Below are 22,900 nucleotides of genomic sequence, written 5' to 3' on the forward strand. Positions count from 1 at the left end.
CCCCATATCTGGAGGGCCTTCCCCTATCCGCCACCTGGGGACGCGCCCGATGGGAGACCAGAAACTCCACACGGGATATAAATCTAGCCCTGGCTTCGCCTGTAGAACATATTATATATATGCAATGAGGAATCAAGTAGAAATCATATTGTAAAAGAAATTTTGGAATCGGTCAAGTAGATCCCGAGATAACCTATTACGTCACCTACCTCACAAACTGAGTCCTTTTTATTTGGTATCTTGAAGCAATTCAGGCGATTTTCGACACCTTTATTATTTCGTTGTTTTATATTAACCGCCTTCTTGGTACAGTGGTTAATGCGTGAGCGTAGAACCGAGGGGTCCTGGGTTCAATTCCCGGTGGGGCGCACAAAAAAAATGCCTTGGTCTGGCAGGACACAGAAGGTTGATCACCTACTTGTCCGTAAAGAAAATCGATCAGTGAAACAGATGTACATCATCTGCCCTATACCCCACTAGGGGACACGGGACTTCACTTTTTTATTATTTCGTTGTGAATAAAACAGGAAGCCTGAATTTTCAGTAACTAATCAGGCATTCTATAAACACGGTATATAAAAAATGAACACTGACGCGATAGATTAGAAGAATCTAATTTAATTGTAATATTTATTGTGTTTTCATGCGACGGCCAAGTCGATCTATTTGTTTAAAACGTAAAATATTTTTTTATATTGGCATGATAATTACTTATGTAATAACTTGGAAGGTTCTTTAAGTAGAGACTAAATATATTAACCGAAATGGATCTCACAACTTTTTACGGTAGGGAGACAGAGCTGCGAGACCTGGGTTTCTTTACAGAATGTTTTGATGCCATAGGCATTTATTTTGGCCTAAAACGAACCTCCTTCTTATACCTATAGGGAAGTACCTACTATATAACAGAAAATATATCGTATCCTGTAGTATAAGTATCATATCCTGTAGTCAAAATCCCAATTTGCAATGTACACCAGCTGCATTAAAGTAAATAACAATAATTAAATTACTATAAACAACCGCATTTACCGAACAAAAACAACCGATCAACGTACGGTCCAGCGTTTATGAAAATTCCCATTTAATCGCTCGATAATGTTAATAAACTCTTCATAACGGTTGATTTTAGTTTAAATATTTAACCTGCCGCATGATAATTTGATGGCAGGCAAAATGAGTCCGCGTAAATTTAAGTTTATAGACCGCTGCTATGGATGACACTGTCCATATAATTGGGTAAATATTTATGGTAATGAGCCAAGGGTAAAAGTATTGGTTTCACATTTTGTTGACGTGTAATTAGAGACCTTCTGTGGGTGGTTTGAGGTTCATTGCAAAGTCAATCAGTAAAGTATAAATAAGTAAATGAATATGAGCTGGCAACGAATCTGGTGGCTTGATGGATTACCCCCACATCCATAACTGCAGAGGTAATCTCTGCAAATGCCAGTTTAAAGCGAAAAACATAAAGAAAGAATTGGTGCCAGTAACAAGGCCTTCGTGATTCCGAAATATAGAAGTTTCAGAGACATTTCTTGTTTGGAATATTAAAAAGTCTGTCTCATTATCATTATGTTCTCGTGCAAGTCTGATGGCACATACCGTGAACGTCTGTCATCTATTTCTCAACAAACAATTTCTAGGTCTGACAGCATTACGTGCTCCATGAAGAAATCATTTCATTTGTATTTCCTGACACAGAGCTTTTAGTAAAGTTTTGTATTTTCTACCAGAAATTGTATGTATCTGATAGTGATCGAATTTAATCCAGAGTAAGAGAGTATGCTTTTTTTATAAGCCTCATATTTTTCGTAGAAAAAAACCTATTGTAACTGTTCACTAGGTTAGTATATATACTCCAGCTCGTGAAAAGCAACAAAACTGCTTACATAGCATAGTGTGTAACTGGCCTTAACTACTTCGATCTGCTCGTTTGTAGCAGTCGAGTAGGCGATATGAAACCACTAACTCGCACTAGGGTTCACAGTCTCTTGCAAAGAATCGGCAACAGCGTTTATATTCTGAATTGATTTTGAAAAATGATTTGGTGAAAGAAGACATGCCAGTCGTCATCTAGTGTTATTTTATATGCATTTATAGTGCGTTAAAGTGTAAATCGCAAATCAAATAGAATAAGTGTGCATCATTCAGTGTTAAATATGAAATAAAAATAAAAACAACACTTTACCTTAATCCCAATCCAATGGAGGACTGACAGAATTTAGGAATTCAATTATTTTTTAACTTACACTGTAATTCAAGTAGGAGTATTAATTATACTTATAAAAGTTATAATAATATGTTATAATACTCACATAAGAGGCACAAAGAACCATAAAATGAATATCAAAATAGCCATTACACCCAGATATTGAGGTTGTTCTGTGAACGGCGCCAAAAACGTCGAGCTGTAATGGAAATTGATGATATTTTTGAGTATTCATTAATGCACATGTTACCATTAAAGGTCGTTAGAACTAGTTAGTAACTGAATTTCTTGAAAAGGTAGGGGGTCAAATTAATATATGCTTTTTTATCTCTTACTAATCGGTTAAGTGAAAGTAGGATAACAGACATGTCTAGGAGGTAAAAGTTTGACGATTTGTAATATCTACATATTTATAATGAAAGGTTAATCTTCAAAATCTCTAAAAGAAACGGGAGAAACAGACCATCCGATGATATTCCACCAGGTTTCCATAATTAATTCTTCCTTAATTTTTCCAATGGTTTAAATAATGAGATACTCACTTGAAACACTCAGACGCATTCATTTTGTTCTCATACCCATTCTGAAATCATAGAAGAATATAAATTATAGTAATATTCGGTTAATATGCATTCCACCAAAACCATATAACACACCATAATGTTTATTTAATGTAACAGCGACTGCGACTATTGATACAAATAAAATGATAAATGATTATTAAGAGCGTTATTTATTGTTATTTGTGTTAATTTGCTGCCAAATGCTGGCAATCCGCAATAATAAATACGCATACGTTCGAAAGGCATTCGCGATATTTTTAGTTAAAAGCCTGAACGGGATTAATATCGTATTATTCAGTTGCCAGGAATTCGTAATTATGCCGGATTTTGTGAGATTTTTCGTAGTTTGAACATTTGAGAAACATTTTCACGAGCCTTCTCTGTATATTGCTTATGCATAAATGCTATAAAATGTCTTGATTTGAAATTTGTCATTAATACACACTTTGGAATATTAATTTCAAAGTGTTGATTACTGGAAACCTACTAACCTACCCTAAAAGTAACAAAAAGGTCAATTGCAAACAGGTTTTGTGATTAAAGAAATATATGAAGTTTGTATACACCAAACATCCTTTCATCTAATTTTTAATACCAATTCCATACCATACAAATTTTGAAGCATATCTTATCACATCTTTTTAATTCTACACGATTGATTCTCCGAAACAACTCAGAAGTCAATACAAACCGGAGTCATGTGTATTTTTGTGCAGTCCTTCAGGGGGAAGGTGCCCTTGCCGATCCATATCATATACGCGGCGGAGAGGGCAACGTACACCATATTGTAGGTACAGCAGAGGTATGACGTCAGCACTTTTATGTGCCCGACACCTGGAATCGAAGTAATTTCTTAGTCATTAAAATGTTTACAGATTACCAAGCATTGGAGTCTAGTTTGAAATTCAGTCTTCATTAGGACCATTGGCGTTTAAGTTTGATACTATTTTAATAAAGCATATATTATAGTAATAGATATAATTAAGAGTACCATATCAATACTTTAATACTGATTAATTTTAAATACAATAAATAAGCATTAATAGTTTGTCAGTCCTATTTAAACGACTGCTCACTAAACTAAACCTTTCCTTAATAACTATTTTAGCTCTTCCAATAGTTTTAGCTCAAATCTGTTTTCCTATATCATGAAGCACCCACAAAAGTTGTAAAAAACCAATAACCTCTAAATATAGGAACAGCGCGCCACACGCCAACCGCGTCTTGCTGACTAAGTTGTCCCATAGACAGCTGGAGCATTACGCTCGGTAGACCAACAGCCAGCAACCACACCGAGTAGACCACCAAGTATGGCACGTCTCCATACTTGAAGGCTTCTCGCGGCAGCCGCACCGTGTTGAACAGTGTGAGCGAGATGGCAATAGTGCATAGCTGGATCTTGAAGAAGTCCAATATCCGTCTGACTGTCTGAAACAAGGTGGAAGTGAGATGCTGAGATATAGAAAATAGTAAATAGTGTAGTACTGAGATGCGGATAATGCATCGGGATTTCCCCGTTGTACTGTATTCTCTCCATATGGAAAGTCCGTTTTGTGGGTCTAAGAGTCATCGGAGAGTCAGTTCCGTGGGATGCGCCTTATCCGGTAAAAGCGTAGTTCCCAAGCGCAGTCCGCGGTTCCTATTGCGCGAAATGATCTAATACCGAAGTCGTTTTTCGTGTATGCGAAGCTTACTCTGCACAATCTTCATGAGACAGTAGATGTATTTACGTATCCGTTGGGCAAGTTTGCAAAACTTAATTTAAATTGGTAAAATACTTAAACGTTAAAATTTATAAGAATGTTGGGGAGGATTTTCGTTTCACTTTCACACAAATGTAGCTAATTGGATCTATGTGAAAATTTTTATGGATATAATTATTGTCTCGATAAGCACATGAGTCATATTTACCCGGATATCTCGCAAGTGAAGTCGCGTGCTCCAGCTAGTTTATATGGAAGTGAAAATTACCCGAGCTTACGTTTATAATAATATCAGGAATGAATTCATGACACATTATTTTCTATTTCTGCTATAAAGCTAGAATAATATATTATATCCCTTTGATAAAAACACTAACTTACCAATACGGGGCTAGCAATTAACTGTGAACCTCGCACGTAAATAAAAAGTAAAAACTGCGTGTAATGCTTCGAATTAAGTAAATTTCTTGTATCACGTACAAAACGTGATCGTATCTGTGATCGCACGCAACTCTCAGATGGAATACTGATCTAATAACTTTAATTATACGGAGAAATTTGAATATTTTCACGTGTTCGGAGCATGGAAGACATGATGTATGTGTTTTTAATTGACAATGCTTCGATAAAATCTGAATAATATGGTTCGATGTAGTATTTTCTTGTTTGGTTTTACGCGAGTAATATTTAGAAATTCCATGACCACGCTCGTTGTAAAGCATTCAAAACATCGGAATATGTAAATAATAAAATCACGCGTATAGTCTTTAATTTCTAAATAGTAAGATCTTTTATTGAATGTAGTAATGAACAGTTATTGCAGTGGCTGTGAAGTTGAATGTTAATGGAAAGTAGAGGGTGTAGGTTCGTGCCATAAAGGTATCATTAAAAATTAATATTTTATTATTGTATGATAAACAATGATTTTCGAGTTCCTGGACGTTCGGTTGTGTATTGTATAATTTTAAATGTATAAGAGAAATAATATAAAGATTAGATGTAAGATAATCGTCTAGTTTTCGAATATTGAGACAAAATTTGTGTAAACTGTTGTATCTATGGATATGTACCCATTTATTTACTCGTAGAATAAATGTCGTGCATTAAGTGTATTAATATTTCGTATATTATGATATACTATTGAATGAGGATAAATAGTTTTTATTTTTTAGTATGTATTTTAGCATCACAATTTTTAAAACAGCTTTTTTTATTATTTATTTTAAAATAATAGTTATAATTTCTTTTTGTGTTAAACAGATAGAATCTGTTTATGGCAATGACAATGAGGTTTATTGTTTTTATTTATTCATTTCATTTTATTTATAGTTGCTAACTGTCGTCATTAAATACTTATATAAAATAAACAGAACGATTATTCATCACCAAGTTGTCGCCATTATTATTTTATTAACAATAAATAAAAAGGCTAGTAATATAATTAATTTAATTTCCTCGTTATATTTTTATGCAAAAAGATACAAAGTTCAACAATCTAGTATCCAAGCCGTAACAAGAGTTGAAATAAAATTTTATTTCAATTATTTCTAGAAATACGAAGATGGCGTGAGATCATTATTTTTTGCTTTTAACGCCTTCTAATTTGTCGGCGTCAAGTAATGATGTATAATTGCTTTGTTGTGGACGATTCGACGCTTAAATACTCACCCTTTCAAATTGAGGAAAATCTATCCTTGTACTTGTGTAATTTTAAAATATTAAGGAAATTATCTAATAAGTACGGAATAAGGAACTATCTGAATGGAATTAGATTTTTCAATATGATTATAATATTAGATACATCTCATTTTTATTAAAAGGCAATTAATAGAGACTGTTTCCTTAAAGAAAAAACGTGAACAATTTTATTATAAAGGTGATCTAATTCGTATTTTCTTTAAAACCTTCACTAACGAAATTTCCACGAATAAAACTCAAAAAAAAAATGATCAATGAAATCGAATTGCATTTTATTTTCAAGACGATAAGAACTAAATTAAAAAGGAACATGAAGACCTCTGTTCGTTTATTTATTCATAACAAATAAGTTGTATGAGTATCGATAAAGATTGAAATAATTGCAGCAATCAATGCTCAACATACATGTTATGAAAACTTATACTATGGATACACATTCCTACAAAGCAAATATCAACAAAACTGTCACTGTTTATCGTTTGGCAATACTTTATAGTCAATTGCTCATTAAACATCCGCTAATGTTATAATCTAGGCTTTAATGAGTAGTTACTTAAGATACATACGACATAGATGTAGGCAATTGACCGCAATACAACACGTTTTGCAAAAATACTTTATATTAAAGCAAAAAGTCTTCTACTGGGTGTATTCTGAATTCATAGAGAGTGTTTAAAGTGTTCTAGACTAAATGTATAATAGGTACATACCTGTACACTTTCGTAATGTTTATCTGTGGTTAATGGTGGTCAATTTATGTACCATATAAATAAGATATGAATAAATACGATAAAGAAAAAAAATGTCCACTTATAAATATAACATACTAACTATCCGCTCAGTAAAGGTTCTTAATAGAATTTACCCATGGAAATACGATGAAAAAATTAGCCAATGTCACTCTCTAGCTTCCCAACTACCAGACACAAAAATCATACAGCAAAATTGCTCTGTTGCATAAAGAAAGACAAACAAACAAATAAACACGCTTTTCAATTTATAACAAGGATTTATAATTTGCATTGTAAATCTTGGCTCTCATTGCGTCATTCGAGATGTTATGATGATTTACTGGTATGGTAAGAAGGTAATTAAAAATAATAATGCACAGCTACATCTGGGTATATATTATAATGCTTGTCGACGAGCAACGTTTAATTTTTAACAAAGCAAAAAATAAAGCGTAATAACCCCGAATTTTAATCATTGTAATAGCGTTTTTCTTGTTTGAAAATACCATAGTATGCTACTACTTGCATCAATTAACATTATAGAAATATTTCGTGTACGTAAACTTAAATAGAAAACGCAAATAATATTATTAACGGACAATTGCATTGAGATATTTCTTAATTTATTTAAATGTAGACTGCAAAATAATTTCTCGAAAGCTATATATTATGAGGACTACTTTATATCTCTTTTATTTACCTCAAATGTATTTAAAATTGCATCTTTTCGAAATTCAAACTTTAAATCCTAATATAATATTTTTTTCTTACCAGCCAGTGGAATGTATGAAAAGAATTCGTAAACTTTTTAAAAATAAGTCATTTGTAAACATTATGTGCCAACTATTTTCTTTTTTCAATCGACTATTCTTAAGGAGTACAGAATAATGTCTCTAAAAATACATTGAAACATTTTTTTCTTGTTATATCTTTTGTATTTGAACGGTACATAATTGCTGTCAATGACTTAATTACAGGGGTCAATTAAATAATTGGCAATGCAGTGCGCGAGGTTGACGGTTCATACTAAATTTAATTAAAAATCGCCGTAATTGAATATTCGTCTTCGTGGTTTTTTGGAAAATATATTTATTTAAATTAATACCTTGACTTGTGTGTGAGTGAATTCTTAGAAATATGAATATAGCATTTTTTATCAATTTTTACTATACAAAAATGATATAAAAATTACTTTAAAATGATTTGTATTGTACTAACTTTTTTTAGATGTATTTCATTAAAATGATCATTAAATACTACAATATATATAGAATTTTTTTTTAATTTTACTGAATTATCTTTTGCTTTCATACATACATTATCATCCTGTTTGCATCATGCATGTTGGTACGCAAATTCATTTTTCCAAGATTTTTCCTCCCCGGAAAAGTTTCAAAACTACCCTCTATATTGCATCATATTATGCGGTAAAATTATTGCCACCACCAAGCCTTTGTTTCATAAACCCGTCGTTTAGTCTAGAAAATTCCAAAACATTACGAGCGTTAACCAAAACATCTTACATTTCAGGTGAAGAATGTTAGTGAGAATCGTTCATTGTTTAGCTAACATTGACCTGGTGTTGTCATGCTTGGCTGTTTAAGTATCCGGTGTAAGGACCCGTGATTATCCTCTGTATGAGCCGGTTACACTTAATGTTGAATACGGATTCTTGTTAAAATTATTTGACGTTTACCCAGAGGCCAGTGACCTTTTGAAATGACGTTTCCAAAAACGAAGGCTCTCGATTTACGACGTTGTTTGAGGTATATTTTCGTATTAACCCCGAATCAGTTTGTGTTTTAATTGAAGATAATCATACTAATATTATTAATGCGAAAGTTTGTAAGGATGTGAGTGTTTGTTACTCTTTCACGCAAAAGCTACTGAGCCTATTGCAATGAAATTTGGTACGTAGACAGCTAGACAACTGGAATAACATATAGGCAACTTTTTATCCCGATATTCCTACGGGATACGGACTTACGCGGGTGAAACCGCGGGGCGCGGCTAGTATAAACATAAAAGAAATAACCACAACTCGATACGATTTTTTCCATAACATTTTATATAGCTGATATATAATATAGTGGTAAAACATGTATACGCTGAGAATTATGTTGGTATAAGTTAACTCAAACGCCATATTTTCATATAGTAATCATATTTAGAATACAATATTTTTTATTCATGTTCAGTTTTACAAATGTTTAAAGCAGTAGTTTTTAAACTATCACTGATTCGGAAGGTCGGATCAATCGAGAAGAATCGGCAAGCAACCAGATAGTTACTATTTTTTGGTATCTTTATGCATATATTAGATGAAATAATAATAATCAAACAGTATAAGATTTATGGGTTTCTTAATAATTTCTCTCAATTAGAAACAAAACAAAGTGTAATAAATTGGATTAATTAATTAATTTTCTTAATCTATATATATAAAATTCTCGTGTCACAGTTTTCGTTGCCATACTCCTCCGAAACGCCTAGACCGATTTTAATGAAATTTTTTGTGCTTATCCAGTATCTATGAGAATCGGCCAACATCTATTTTTCATACCCCTAAATGATAAGAGTAAGGCAGAACAGCGTTTGCCGGGTACAGCTAGTATTATATAAAAATCCAATGTCATAATGTATGTTCCCAATGAACTCTTCACCAACTCAACCGATTTTGATTAAATTTGGCATTTTATATGTAATTTGGTCCAACTTTATTAGATAGTTTTTATATCGTTAATTTCGTTTAATTAACCCAATAATTTATAATTAATAATAAATTTAGCCGCACCCACAGCAACGTGTGGCCAAGTATGCTAGTGATGTTTATATACTTAGACGTAATCGTATACAACATAACTCTAATACTATTCATAAATTATTATAGTATACTTCGCTATGCTGTGCATCTTGATGTTGTTAGCTACAAAGGCAATCTTTTAAAGTTATTTTCTAAGGAAAATAAACTTTAATTTTACCTTCTGGCGTACATGTTATCTATTTGTTAGAATAAAGTAAGAAAACTACGTGAAATATGTTATTACACGATACGAAATTATGATATTATCAAATTTAGTATTTAAATTAAGTCAAGGGGTTAAAGAATTTGAAATCTTAATTAAATGTATTTTGAATAATTGCGTCCTGTTGTTTTCTCGGATCATCTACTTATATTTAGATAGTATTTGATATTGAATCAATTACTTAGAATTATAGATTTTACGTGCATATTGTGATGAAAATATTTGAAGAAAGGCACAACACCAAGTAATTAAGAAATCTTATTAAAAATTAATTTACACTTACGTATTTCATAAAAAAAAACTATTTCTGTCAACAATTACACAACAAGAAAACATTTTACGTAATCTGTGGTCGTATCACAAAAAAAAAAATATAACATTGTATAAAATGCCAAGTTTTACTCAAAACGTGATGATAATTCACGTTCCAATCTATTTAAAGGCCATTTACAACACATTTTTTGATGTTTTCTGAATACTTTCACGTGTTTACCGTTCCAATTTTAAACGCACTTTTTATTCTTTTTTATAATTATTTAACGCATATTTATACATGTATACATCTTATACCTTTAAACGAGCAATTCTTGTATATATATACATATATATATATATATATATATATATATATATATATTATTGGAATCTCAGAATCGGCTCCAACGATTTTCATGAAATTTAGTATATAGGGGGTTTCGGGGGCGATAAATCGATCTAGCTAGGATTTTTTTTTAGAAAATGTCATATTCGTGTTTTATTCGTGTTTTTTTTTTCCTGACATCTATAGGTGAATAATAATACTATTTTGCTTCGTAGATAGCTGGACAACTGAAATAACACATAGGCACTTTTTATACCGATATTCCTACGGGATACGGACTTACGCGGTTTCAACCGCGGGTCACAGCTAGTTTTTAATTTATATATTGAAGTATTCTCATTACCGGGTACTTGGCTTATAAATGGTTATTGTTATAATTATAGAATAGGTGACCAGTTAGAGTAGATTTTGGAACATTTAAAGGCATTTAAAGGGGGTATGTTTATATGATACCTCGCTAATTTTGAAATTAGTGCACGTTCATACGATTAAAGTTGCGGATTCAGTTATTAATTCAGCAGATATTAATATAGCAGTTATGTAATTCAGCAGATAAAGGATTTCAGTTATTATTGTATTATTCGATAATGTGATATACTAACTAATTGGACTAAATATAAAAAAAATAAATAGAGATCCCTAATCCACATTCATCCTTTGCTTCATTACTCACACTTTTAACCTATCATCATCATCATCATCGGCCCATATTAGTTATAACTGCAAGGTCACGTGTCTCTTATCAGACCTGAGGTCATAATCAACCATTTGGGGGTTGGTAGAGGTCACATATCGAACTTTTGATTCATAGACATGCCGGTTTCCTCACTAAACAGCAAATTTATTTCACGCTGGTTTGGGCTCGAACCTCAGACTTTCTCTAAGTCGGAGGACCACTGAGCCATTACCTATCTTACTATAAGCAGTAAGTAAGTTATTATACACTGACTGTATTTAGCATATATCATGCTCACGTGTTTACGTGTATCGCAACAATTACTTTTATCTTCACATTACCATTTCACGATAATCATGTCACTCATTTCACTTCCAATCAGTAATTAACTTTTAATTTCTTTTCCGTTCTAAATATAATTTAATGTCAATTAGATTTATCACTAACGTTTGCTTCAGTGGGACAATGAACGTGTGTCATAGTATTTTATCGTTGCTTTGATTATTATTAAACGTTTGTAATATATTTATTTAGTGATTTTTTTTGCCGCTCACGAATAGCTCACATCTATTTTTATGTAAATAGATGTACACTTGAAGGGCTACCACATTAATGTGAAGTGAAGGTTCACCCGGGTGAATGTGGTAGCGATATGCTAAAGGGGCCCCTCCCTTTACCGAGGATCACGAACCCGTTTGGGCTGCCGCTTGAATGAAGGCTTCAGGTGGATGTCGAAAAGCCGACAGGAATTCTATCGGGAGGAGGGCAGTAGTGTTTCATTGAAAAATAAACCATCATTATCAACCGCCAAGCGGACAAATCATGTCAAATTCATTAATTAAAATTTTTTAGTTTAGGTATTTCCCTCAAAATATGACAGTGAAAAAAACACTAAGAATCGGCATTGAGTATATGGCCTTTTAGAAATAGAAATACTTATTTTCATATTTTTGAGGGTGGATTTAATTTATGAACGGATGAATCCTACTAATATTATAAATGTGAAAGTTTGTGAGGATTGATGTATGTCGTTACTCTTTGTTATGTAGTGGTGTTACTCTTTCACGCAAGAACTAATGAACCGATTGCAATGAAATTTGGTAGGTAGATAGCTGGACAACTGGAATAACACATAGGCAACTTTCAATCCCGATATTCCTACGGAATACTTACGCGGGTGAAACCGCGGTACGCAGGTAGTAGAATATATTGATTTAGGAATTGTTATTAAAATTCGATAAACAAATTAATTATTTAATAGAAGGCTAGAATTAATGTTTCCGGTTGTACTTGATTTAAAGTCTTTGAAACTAAATATTTATAAAAATTAAGTGACATAACGTTTTGTCTCAATTAATCAAGGTATTCAAAATTGTCCACATCACGTTAATATAATACCTCATTGTATTGTATTTCATACTTCAGCGAAATCTAGACACATATTACATGCTTATATAACTGCTTAGTAACAAACCAACAGATATAAAATACACCTTCCGCGTTTTTCGTATACAAAACATTAAACTCATGCTTATGATATTTATAACAATTTCCATACATAATGATCTATAAAAAGAATCATAATTACTCTAAGACATTACGTGATTACGTGATTCGATGTCTTTGTAGTAAACTCATGTGTCTTATACTTATTTCATTTACTGTTTCATCATAGAGTTATTTATTAATTTAAATTTACTTAGAGGCGTAATGCAGATGTTTTTAAAAATTCCTTCTAACATTATAATAAATGCGAAAGTAATTCTGTTCGCCTATTTCTTATTCACGCCTTAACCACTGAATTAATTAGCATGAAATATGGTGTTAAGATAGTTTGAAACCCCAGAAAGGACAAAGGGTGGTTTTTACCCTAGTACCAGGAGCTAAAGCTAACCACGTCACTGCTTATCTCTTCCATTGACTACGCGGGAAAATCCGCGTGCGGAAAGCTAGAATTATAATATAGATGACGACAAAACTTCATCTAGTAACCTCATATATAAATGAAAAATTATATGCGTATAGATCTGTTTTAAAACGAATTTAGTTTATCTGAATGCATTACATTAATCACTATTGTCATCAGTTTCTTGTTAATAATATCGAGAAAAACCACATAGTTGAGTATTAACTATACGTATACTGGAAAATATATTAACTTCTTTTAATTTTTTAAGTTTAACAGCATTGAAACGCTATTATAAATGAGAAATTGCTTCGAATCCCGCCTCGTGATCAAACTTTTCTATTATTTAAAAATTTCTTATATCAACTTCTCGTTCATGTCATTTAGTTCTAAAAGACATTAATGCGTAAGAGTTTAAATCATAATCCTTAAAATACAGTTTCATAAAGTCTAGTAGATTGGCCACAGTACGGCAACTAATTAGGTACCTAGGTACTTGAATTTCAATTAATTTCAGTATGAAACTGTTACGAATGCAGCTGCATCAGATCTCAAAAAATAAAAGGGATCTTACATAGGCTGCTAGGGAAGAGAAAATCCAAATAAATTGGGATATTAGGCAGTGAGTACTTAAAATATTCCAATTTATTACGAAATTAAATTGTTCCCCATTGAGGGTAAAAATCCAAACGTAACTCTGTTTGTCGGCCTCTGCATTTCTGAACCACCGAACTGATTTTGATGAAATTTGGGACAAATACAAATTGAGACCCAAGAAAGTAAATATTGATTTTTTATAGATCAAATTCCACGGGTAAAGGTCCGTGACTAACTTTTCCTTTGACTTCGGAAGGGAAGCTAATTTCTTTTTCAAAAAATCTTAAGGCCAAAGGAAACCAATTTACTTATTATTTCAAGTTCAAATAGCAGTGTAATTAATAAATAGTCAGTATTCTGTAATGTTATGCTGTGTTTTTCTAGTCACACATAGTTTTTATACTTGAAGGTTGTTACGTAGGTTATATTTAAATAATGAAACATTTATTGCTTCAACAAAATAATTATTTATACTATAATTCTTCATGTATTCACCATATTTCTTTCTTAAACCACGAAAATTTATTATGCAAAAGTTATGTTTGTAAAATTTCCATATATTAGTTTTTGTTAACTTTTCTGTTTATTATTTTAATTCGTGTTCTTGTGATAAATCTAAAAGATTAAGAATTATAATGCACGAATATGCCCTGTATGTACGAGTATGACATTACAAAACTATCTTAAAAACAAATTATTATGAAGTCATTGTTCATAATATTTACAAGTGCAGGTGTTACTATAGAACTACAAATTTAAAACGACTCATTCAATGCTAACACGATCAGTCAACAAGAAAATTGTATAAGATAAAACATTTACAAATCATGAAACCCGACAATACTTCTCGCAACAGAATAAACAAACAAGGTCAGTAAACATTGCGTATTACCCGGCCATTCTGAGAGGATCTCCACTGGCCACTGTCAAATCGTCCGGAAGGTCCCACAACACTTAGTCGGTTCACTGCCATATAAAAACAATTCGTAATCGTAAAACTTGGAAAGTGGAGACGGTCGCGCGCATGCGCCAAGCACGTTTAACTGAATAGGACGAGGAAGGTGCGCTCTAGTGATGCGCTCCGTCTGTATATCTTGTGACGTCATCTGTAGCACTTGTCATATTTCTAAGTAGGTTTTGTAATTATTTATGTTTTGTTCTTGTACAGTATTTTTGTGTTAAATATATATTGTTTCCTTATTGAGTTAAATGACAAGGTTTTCGAAGCTTATCACTGTATTATTTAGCTCCTATTGTTGTCAGAATATCCGTGATTGCTCTTTTTTGCTTCGTTAAGATTAACACTTATTACAACTATACAATTAATAATGCATACATATAAACAGGCATATGAACTAAAAATGCAGTTGACTACAAATTTTTCTATTCTTTTATAATGCAATTTCTCATAAAAGCAGTGCGGAAGTGAATACACTTTGGGCACATCACTAGCTACGCTACACCGCACTCGACGCAGTCGGTTATGGAAATGAACATCGCAGTAAAGTAAAAATAAAAACAGTGGATAATTACAACCGCTGAGCGCACTGACCGGCACGGCTATATCAAACTTTATATGGCATCTAAAATTTGTTCTACTTTCTTACACTATGATATTTTTAACATATACCATTTGTAATGTAAATCATTTTTGGAAATTAGAAACTTCAGTCTCTACTTACGTATAGCTTCATTTACCTTCAAAAAGCCTTTGAGTTAATACGTGTTGGAAAAGTTATCATTATAAGATTTTGTCGAAACCAATATTCCAGGATATCATTTTTATTTCTATTTATCAATTGTTGAACTTTATTTAAACCCAAAATTTCTACAAATGTTGGCACTGAAGTTGATTGAATATTTTTCTTATAATTTGGCAATTTCTTGCTATTTTATGCATTGTTAATCTTCTATTTGTCTAGTGAAAAAGAAACCCAGTTAAGCTGTAGAAGCTCTCCAGGGCTCAAATAATCTTGCCATCAATTTAATCATTACCGATTTCATAAAATATTCAACAATTCTCGAGAATTAAAATCTAACTATATAGTTGAAAATATGGAACGCTACGTTTTAATATAATAAAAACCAGCAAAGAACATTCAGAATTCTACCGGAACGTAACTTCTAGAAATACATTCTATTTAAAATAGAAATTACAGGAACATGAACAATATCATACTTGATAGAAATCCATATTCCATGACCTACGCTGGTAACGTATCATAAATTGTACCTTCCAACGTTCCGTAGATAAGGCTCAAGCAAGCGTGACTGGAGTCCCGTCTATGTAAAAGCGAAATCACATTTTAATATTACTTAACTTTCTATATAGTAAAAGTATTTTAATGTACCAACCTTCATAGATAAAGCACCTTTAATGAGGGATGAATTCACGCGAATAGCGTTGTATGTAATCCTACTAATATTATAAATGCGAAAGTTTGTAAGGATGTGTGTGTATTTGTTGCTCTTACACGCAAAAACTGCTGATCCGATTGTAATGAAATTTAGTACGTAGACAGCTGGACAACTGGAATAACATATACGAAACTTTTTATATCGATATTCCTACGGGATCCGTATCCTGTTCTTACGCGGGTGAAACTGCGGGGCGCAGCTAGTGTTCTATAAGAATTAATAAGCTACAATTTTATTTTTCCCCTTAAATGTAATGTTATTAGATAAATGAAGAACTCTATCAAATCGGGATCATTGTAATGGTAGTGTGTATTAAATGTGTTTATATAAATAAATAAAATCTTGAACATATTTGTTGCTACTTCAGGGAAACGCTGCAATAATGGCTGGATTAATAATTTCATCGGAGTAGAAGAGAAACATATGGCAAATCGCTAGAAATCCAAAATAAATATTGAGCACATAACATCTTAAGACGTAATTTTTCAAGGGATGTACAAAACATATACATATAAGCATATAGAAAGATACATAATATATACATAAAAATCTGTTCAAATATTCTATCTTTTTATATATACTACTAGCTGCACCCCGCGGTTTCACCCGCGCAAGTCCGTATTCCTTAGGAATATCGCGATAGAAAGTTGCCTATATGTTATTCCAGTTATCCGGCTGTCTACGTACCAAATTTCATTGCAATCGGTTCAGTAGTCTTTGCGTGAAAGAGCAACAAACGCATAAACAGCCTTACAAACTTTCGCCTTTTTAATATTAGTACGACCACTCGTGTCTATACTTATATAATTCCAATCATTCTAGCATTCGTAATGACCGAAAAATATAATTGATCATTTTTAACGATGGCCATTAGATACCTACCTTCTAATTGTATTTTAGAGACGAGGGATGATTGAAAATGTTACACACGCTAACGATATGAGCCTTGCTTTCTTAAATGCCTACGACACAAGTTTTGAAACAATACCACATAGTTATAATACCTTACATTATCACAATTTACCTTGACGTTACAAATATTAGCTCGCTAATACCCTGTCAACATGACCGGCGACGCATATAGTGTATCCAAGATTCTGTTAATTTTGTGTCCACTACCCGTGAAGGTCGAAATTATAAAATAATTATGATCCTAATCTAACAATAAGACAATAATAAAGTAATGGTTAGTTATGTTGAAGTGGGAAGTTGAATTCACAAAGACGTCTCTGAATTGTTAACAATTGTTAATTAAGATCTTAATAGGTATTTGAAGTAACTAAATAATATGAAAATAAAACTATTAGATAGAATATATTAGACTATTATTCTAATAATTTGTGGTGAAGATATTTACAGAACAAGATAGGAGTAGGTGTGAATGATTTGAAATCAAGAGAATGTTGAAGGGTAATTATTGTTATCTACTAGCTTCCCGCCGGCGGCTTCGCCCGCCTCCATATTCTTGCACCAAAACCATGATTATAAAAATCAGACCAGCCATTCTCGAGTTTAAGCGAGACTAACAAACAGCAATTGATTTTTATATATTATAAGAAGATGTGTATATTAATAACTGTTGCCTCCAGCTTCCCCCGCCTGGTTCGTTATTAGCTTACATCGTAGTGGCTCTCTGCTTGCCAAATTTCAACCCGATCGGTACAACAGTTATAGCTATGCATTAATAAATCAGTCATTCAATACCTTCATAATATATTATTAAGTTTATTTTAGGTTAGTTCACTGCATAGTATGAAACAAAGTCGCTTTCTCTGTCCCTATGTCTCTATGTATGCTTAAATCTTTAAAACTGCGCAACGAATTTTGATGGTTCTTTTTTAATAGACAGAAATTCAAGAGAAAGGTTTATAATATGTATAGCAACATCTATTAAACTACTCCGAATATACGCGTGCGAAGCCGCGGGCAAAAGCTAATTTAATACAAGCGCATCCATTTTAAATGATGTTAAGAACTTATTCGAAGGGTCAAATTATGAAAATTTATAATGTAGTTAAAAATAAAATTATCATGAACAATTATCTATATATTTATGGTTATTTCAATTCCATACGTGAACAAATTAGGTAATTAAAGTAATTATAGTTATATATCAATTTTAAAATACACATTTTCCTTCAAATGAGGCTTCGTTTAACTATGGTGTTAAAATAATATTACAACAACCGGATAACAACCAATTTGTAAAGGAAATAAACACAAATAGCCTACACTTGACCTCCAGAAAGCGACAATGAACTAACTGTTTAAGACTTTTCAAATAATATTAACAAATTCCCCTAATTACAAGCAAGAAATTTTAGTTAAACCATTATCATTTCGTTCATTTAGATATAATTAACTTTTACAAATATAAAATATAATCTGTAGAGAATTTAAAACTGGGATATGGAAGAAATTTAAGTAGTTACGTTCTAGAGGCCCTTGTGTGTGTTACATTTGTGTATTTTTGTAGTATTTTTAAGGTAATATAGTATGTATCTAAATCTTATAAGAGTCTATAAAAACAACACCTGTGTGTTATAACAATCATAAGATAAAGTTTTTATTCTTTCAATAGCTTTAATATTTTAATTCATATTTTTAATACAACAAAAAATGGAAGTTCTCAATTCACAGAGTACTAATTGTTAGCCACTTTGTGAGTTTTCCTACGTGTATCTATATTTTTATCTTTACTTTAGAATAGAATCACATTAATGCCAAAATGATGATTTGATACAGAAATGTTTCATAATAAGTAACTAAGTTCATGAAATAATTTTTGTTTTAATGTTTGTAGTAATATATTGTTCTTTTCTGTTATTTTATATTCAACCGATTTTAAAAAGGAGGAGGTTCTCAATTAGACTGTATATTGAATTATTTTCCTCAGACCTTGCAACCGTACCGATTTTGATAATTCTAAGCTGGTACCTCTAATGTAAATTAGAAGTATTTCTGAAATTTTTAAAGTTGTTTTTTCATATACTCGTTAAATTTAATAGGGATAATCGAAAACACTTCAATAACTGTGCATCAATACAAAACCACATTACCTAATTTGGAGTAGAAAATAGACACAGGCTATATTTAAGTTTATATTACCATTAAACCTAGGCACAGTAGAAGCTGGTTGTTTAAATATTGACAGTTATTAAATGTACTCGCGTTTCAGCGATCGTGAGTCACAGAATAAAATATGGTAGCATTTTATGTGGCGTTAATCATCTGTGCAAACAACGGTACAAATCTTGTTTAATCTGTGGCCTCTGAGAAATTAGATCATGTGTGTGTTGATGTATCATAATATCAAATGGTACTTATCTTAGTCTAGTATTTTTCTTTGCTTTTTCAGTTATTGCCACATATTTAAACCGATATTACCAAAACGAAGGAGGTACTCACGTTTGTTTTTATGTTTGATAGGAAATAGTTGTCTGGTCTCATCATAGATTTTGTAGTGGATCTACTCTCGTTCCAGGTAGTCGGTGACGATGTTGAAGTAAATTGTTACCAACGTGGTCAGAAATATACACTGCATCGTTGTTGAGTTTGTGTTCATCTCAGTAATTATTATGATCAAAAAATGAATTGCGATTTGTCATTAGGAATATCTAGATTAATACAGCACTTTTCTATGGGGTAGTCAAGCACGCTTCGCCAGCTAGCATCGGGTAAGGTACCATACTCCCAAATAAAATCAGACGCGAAATAGTAGCTTCTGTGTTTCATTTGGATCGGGGGCCGTTTCCTTTTCCTAAACCTTCCCAGGCCTTTCCTTTATTCCCCTTTTTAATCCTTTCTTTATCAAAGTGAAGTCAGCAATGCATTTGCAGAGATGTAAAGCATCTGTAATTGACCGCAGTCCTCTGCAATTGTTAATGAGAAGTAGTAGCGCTTACCATGACCTAAAAATATATACATGACATAACAAGTAACATGTGAGTTAGGCCTCTCCAGATTTAAGCTGAAAAATATCTGATCTGCAATAAAAAAGTCGATGCACGAAACCATGGAATTCCAAAGAAAATTGAATAGAAGCATTACCACTTATAACGAAAGAAAATAGCGATACAATAAATGAATTCATTGAAAACTCGTCAAGATTTTCTATTTACGAAGCAATTTCCAGCCGATTCAAACAGATTCCAACCGCGTTTATTAGCCGTAAACGTGTTGAAACAACAAAGAATACAGCTTTAAACCGATAGAACGGCTAGGGAAAAAAATAAAGTAGCGAAACCACCTGAATACAGATTTTATAACATTGATTCATGTCAAGTACCTTCCCATCCAATCGAAAAGTTTTCCTACCCGCGGGTTTAATCCATCGGTAATACGAAAATTGATGTAAGCCTGCCGCACCACGCAGCGTTGTCCATACAAAGTGTACAGCCTCCCGAAGATTTTCAGATTTTCTGCCAGAATCACTAAACTCACGCCAGCCAAACGAAAATACAATTTATATTTAAACGCTGAAGGTTTAAATTCAATTGACGCTATTGCCAAGCAATTCCGTTTTGAAAGAACGTGTTCGGTATGCCGAATCGAAACGAGGGGGAAATGTTTTAGTTTTTATTCACCTTTGAATAAACTTTCGAGAGTAATTTTAATATTTTAATTTCTTTAGTACGCTGTTGAATTATACGCTTATACCAATTTCACGTGTCATATTTACATTGAGATAGAAAGTTGTTTTTATGATGAACGTATAGCACATATATATCTTTATGTAGTTTTTCCATTCATTTATAACGATAAGTTGTTGAAGTAAATTTTTACACTACTTAGTCTATTATTCTAGCTGCAGTAATAAATAATTATAGGATTAAAAAAGTGTTTAAGTTTTACTAGTTTAGACTAGATTTACAATTATTATAACTCATGTTTATTTCAAAAATATCTCATAGATTTATAATCGTATCACTCGTCCACTCTCCTATTTCAAAACTTGCATGAAAGCAGTTCTGATCTAATAGGTGTATAAAATTTTATTCGTGTAATCATTTTAAATTATAATGTAATTTCAAATACATTTTCCCGCCAATTTATAGTATACTAAAATCATCCAACAACAAAATCAGATTACAAATACAAATTAAGAACATCTATAAAACATCAAACCGAATCCGGCCACGCGGAAAGTAAAACATTAGATACTCGTAATAATTATCCAAAGAAACGCAGAGACGGGACCAATTTCTGTTTGATTTATATCGCTACGTTTCACCGATAAATCAGGCCACATTGTGCCACAATAGGGCTCCTGGGATACCGTGGAACTTCTATTAATTCTCCTTAAAACAATTCCGAAGTTCACACAATGGGATTACGGACAATACGTCGCAACTCGAGATGCTATCCGTATCCGATTACCGAATCGATTATTGTAAGCAAGTTATGGACTTGTATTGAATAACAGCAATTTTAGTATTTTCTAGAAACAGAAGTGAAGTTTTTATATTATGAGTACTTCTATTTTATATTGATATTAACAGCTATGTATATAAAGTGCGATGTTCACGTTGTTTTAAGTCAAATTTCCAAACTAAATCCTACTAATCCTACTAATATTATAAATGCGAAAGTTTGTAAGGATGTGTGTGTGTTTGTTGCTCTTTCACGCAAAAACTACTGAACCGATTGCAATGAAATTGGGTACGTAGATAGCTGGACCACTGGAATAACATAAAGGCTACTTTTTATCCCGATTTGCCTACGGGATACGGACTTACGCGGGTGAAACTACATACATCTAGATGCCTAAAACTAGGTTTATTTCAAAGGAAATTTAATACAGAACAAGTTAAATTACATTCCTAAGTCAGCAAATTTTACCTAAAGACAAAATATATTCCTCATGTCTTTATTGTGACAATCAATGTCAATCAAATTCTACTTTTGTTTAAATCCGCTATCGAACCCTTTCTCCATAAAATTTGTTGAAATTAATGCATCATTATGCCCCCATTTGTCACAGCGTTATCATGAATCGTATATAAATCAACGTACGTCATTGACTGATGGGCTATCTTCAATCTGCTAATGGCGACCTCTATCAAATAGCTGTCTACGCGCGGGCTACCGGCTCTCGGAGGAGCCAATAAGTACTATAAGTGAAAATGTATTCCGCTTTTCTTTGGGAGAAGTAAGCTTTGGTAGTAATTGATGCATTTAAGCGGGATTGCTATTTGGCATTTTTGTTTTGTAGCGAGATATAGATTACCCAGTAACAGAGATCTGTTTATCTACACTAATATTATAAAGAGGAATAATTTGTTTGTTTGTTTGTAATGGATAAACTCAATAACTACTGGACCGATTTTAAAAATTCTTTCATCATTAAAAAGCTGCAACTTCGCTGAGTGACATAGGCTATATATGTAGCACGGGCGAAGCCGGGGCGAACATCTAGTATACTTATATAATACTAGTCGCGCCCCGCTGTTTCACCCGCGTAAGTCTGTATCCCGTAGGAATATCGGAATAAAAAGCTGCCTATATGTTATTCCAGTTGTCCAGCTATCTACGTACCAAATTTCATTGCAATCGGTTCAGTAGATTTCGCGTGAAAGAGCAACAAACACACACACATCCTTACAAACTTTCGCATTTATAATATTAGTAGGATATGTCTTTAATAAATATTGGAATTTTATGTTACATTGTTAATATTGTTGTGTATGGTTAATTCTGTCTTTTCCAGGGCCGAACAATATCAAAAATTTTGTAATTAATCCTATTAAAGATTGCTTAACAAAAAACT

At 32.4% G+C, this 22,900-nt stretch overlaps 1 protein-coding gene across 2 annotated transcripts in view; it reads right to left on the reverse strand.

Moving 5' to 3' along the window:
• The window catches only part of LOC119834568 (sodium-dependent nutrient amino acid transporter 1-like), a 23,050-nt gene extending 8,298 nt beyond the window's left edge, over positions 1–14,752 (reverse strand). Inside the window, exons 1-5 of one of the 2 annotated variants that reach the window (XM_038358963.1) lie at positions 14,606–14,752; positions 3,960–4,203; positions 3,467–3,609; positions 2,755–2,795; positions 2,319–2,411 (exon numbers count right to left, since the gene is read on the reverse strand). In XM_038358963.1, coding sequence (XP_038214891.1) covers positions 2,319–2,411; positions 2,755–2,795; positions 3,467–3,609; positions 3,960–4,203; positions 14,606–14,686 — 602 coding nt within the window. In that variant the 5' untranslated portion in view covers positions 14,687–14,752. The remainder of the gene's footprint in view (positions 1–2,318; positions 2,412–2,754; positions 2,796–3,466; positions 3,610–3,959; positions 4,204–14,605) is intronic. The other variant, XM_038358964.1, reaches the window with a different exon arrangement.
• Positions 14,753–22,900: the final 8,148 nt, after the last annotated feature.

The sequence above is a fragment of the Zerene cesonia genome, chromosome 19, assembly GCF_012273895.1.
Source record: "Zerene cesonia ecotype Mississippi chromosome 19, Zerene_cesonia_1.1, whole genome shotgun sequence".
NCBI lineage: Eukaryota > Metazoa > Arthropoda > Insecta > Lepidoptera > Pieridae > Zerene > Zerene cesonia.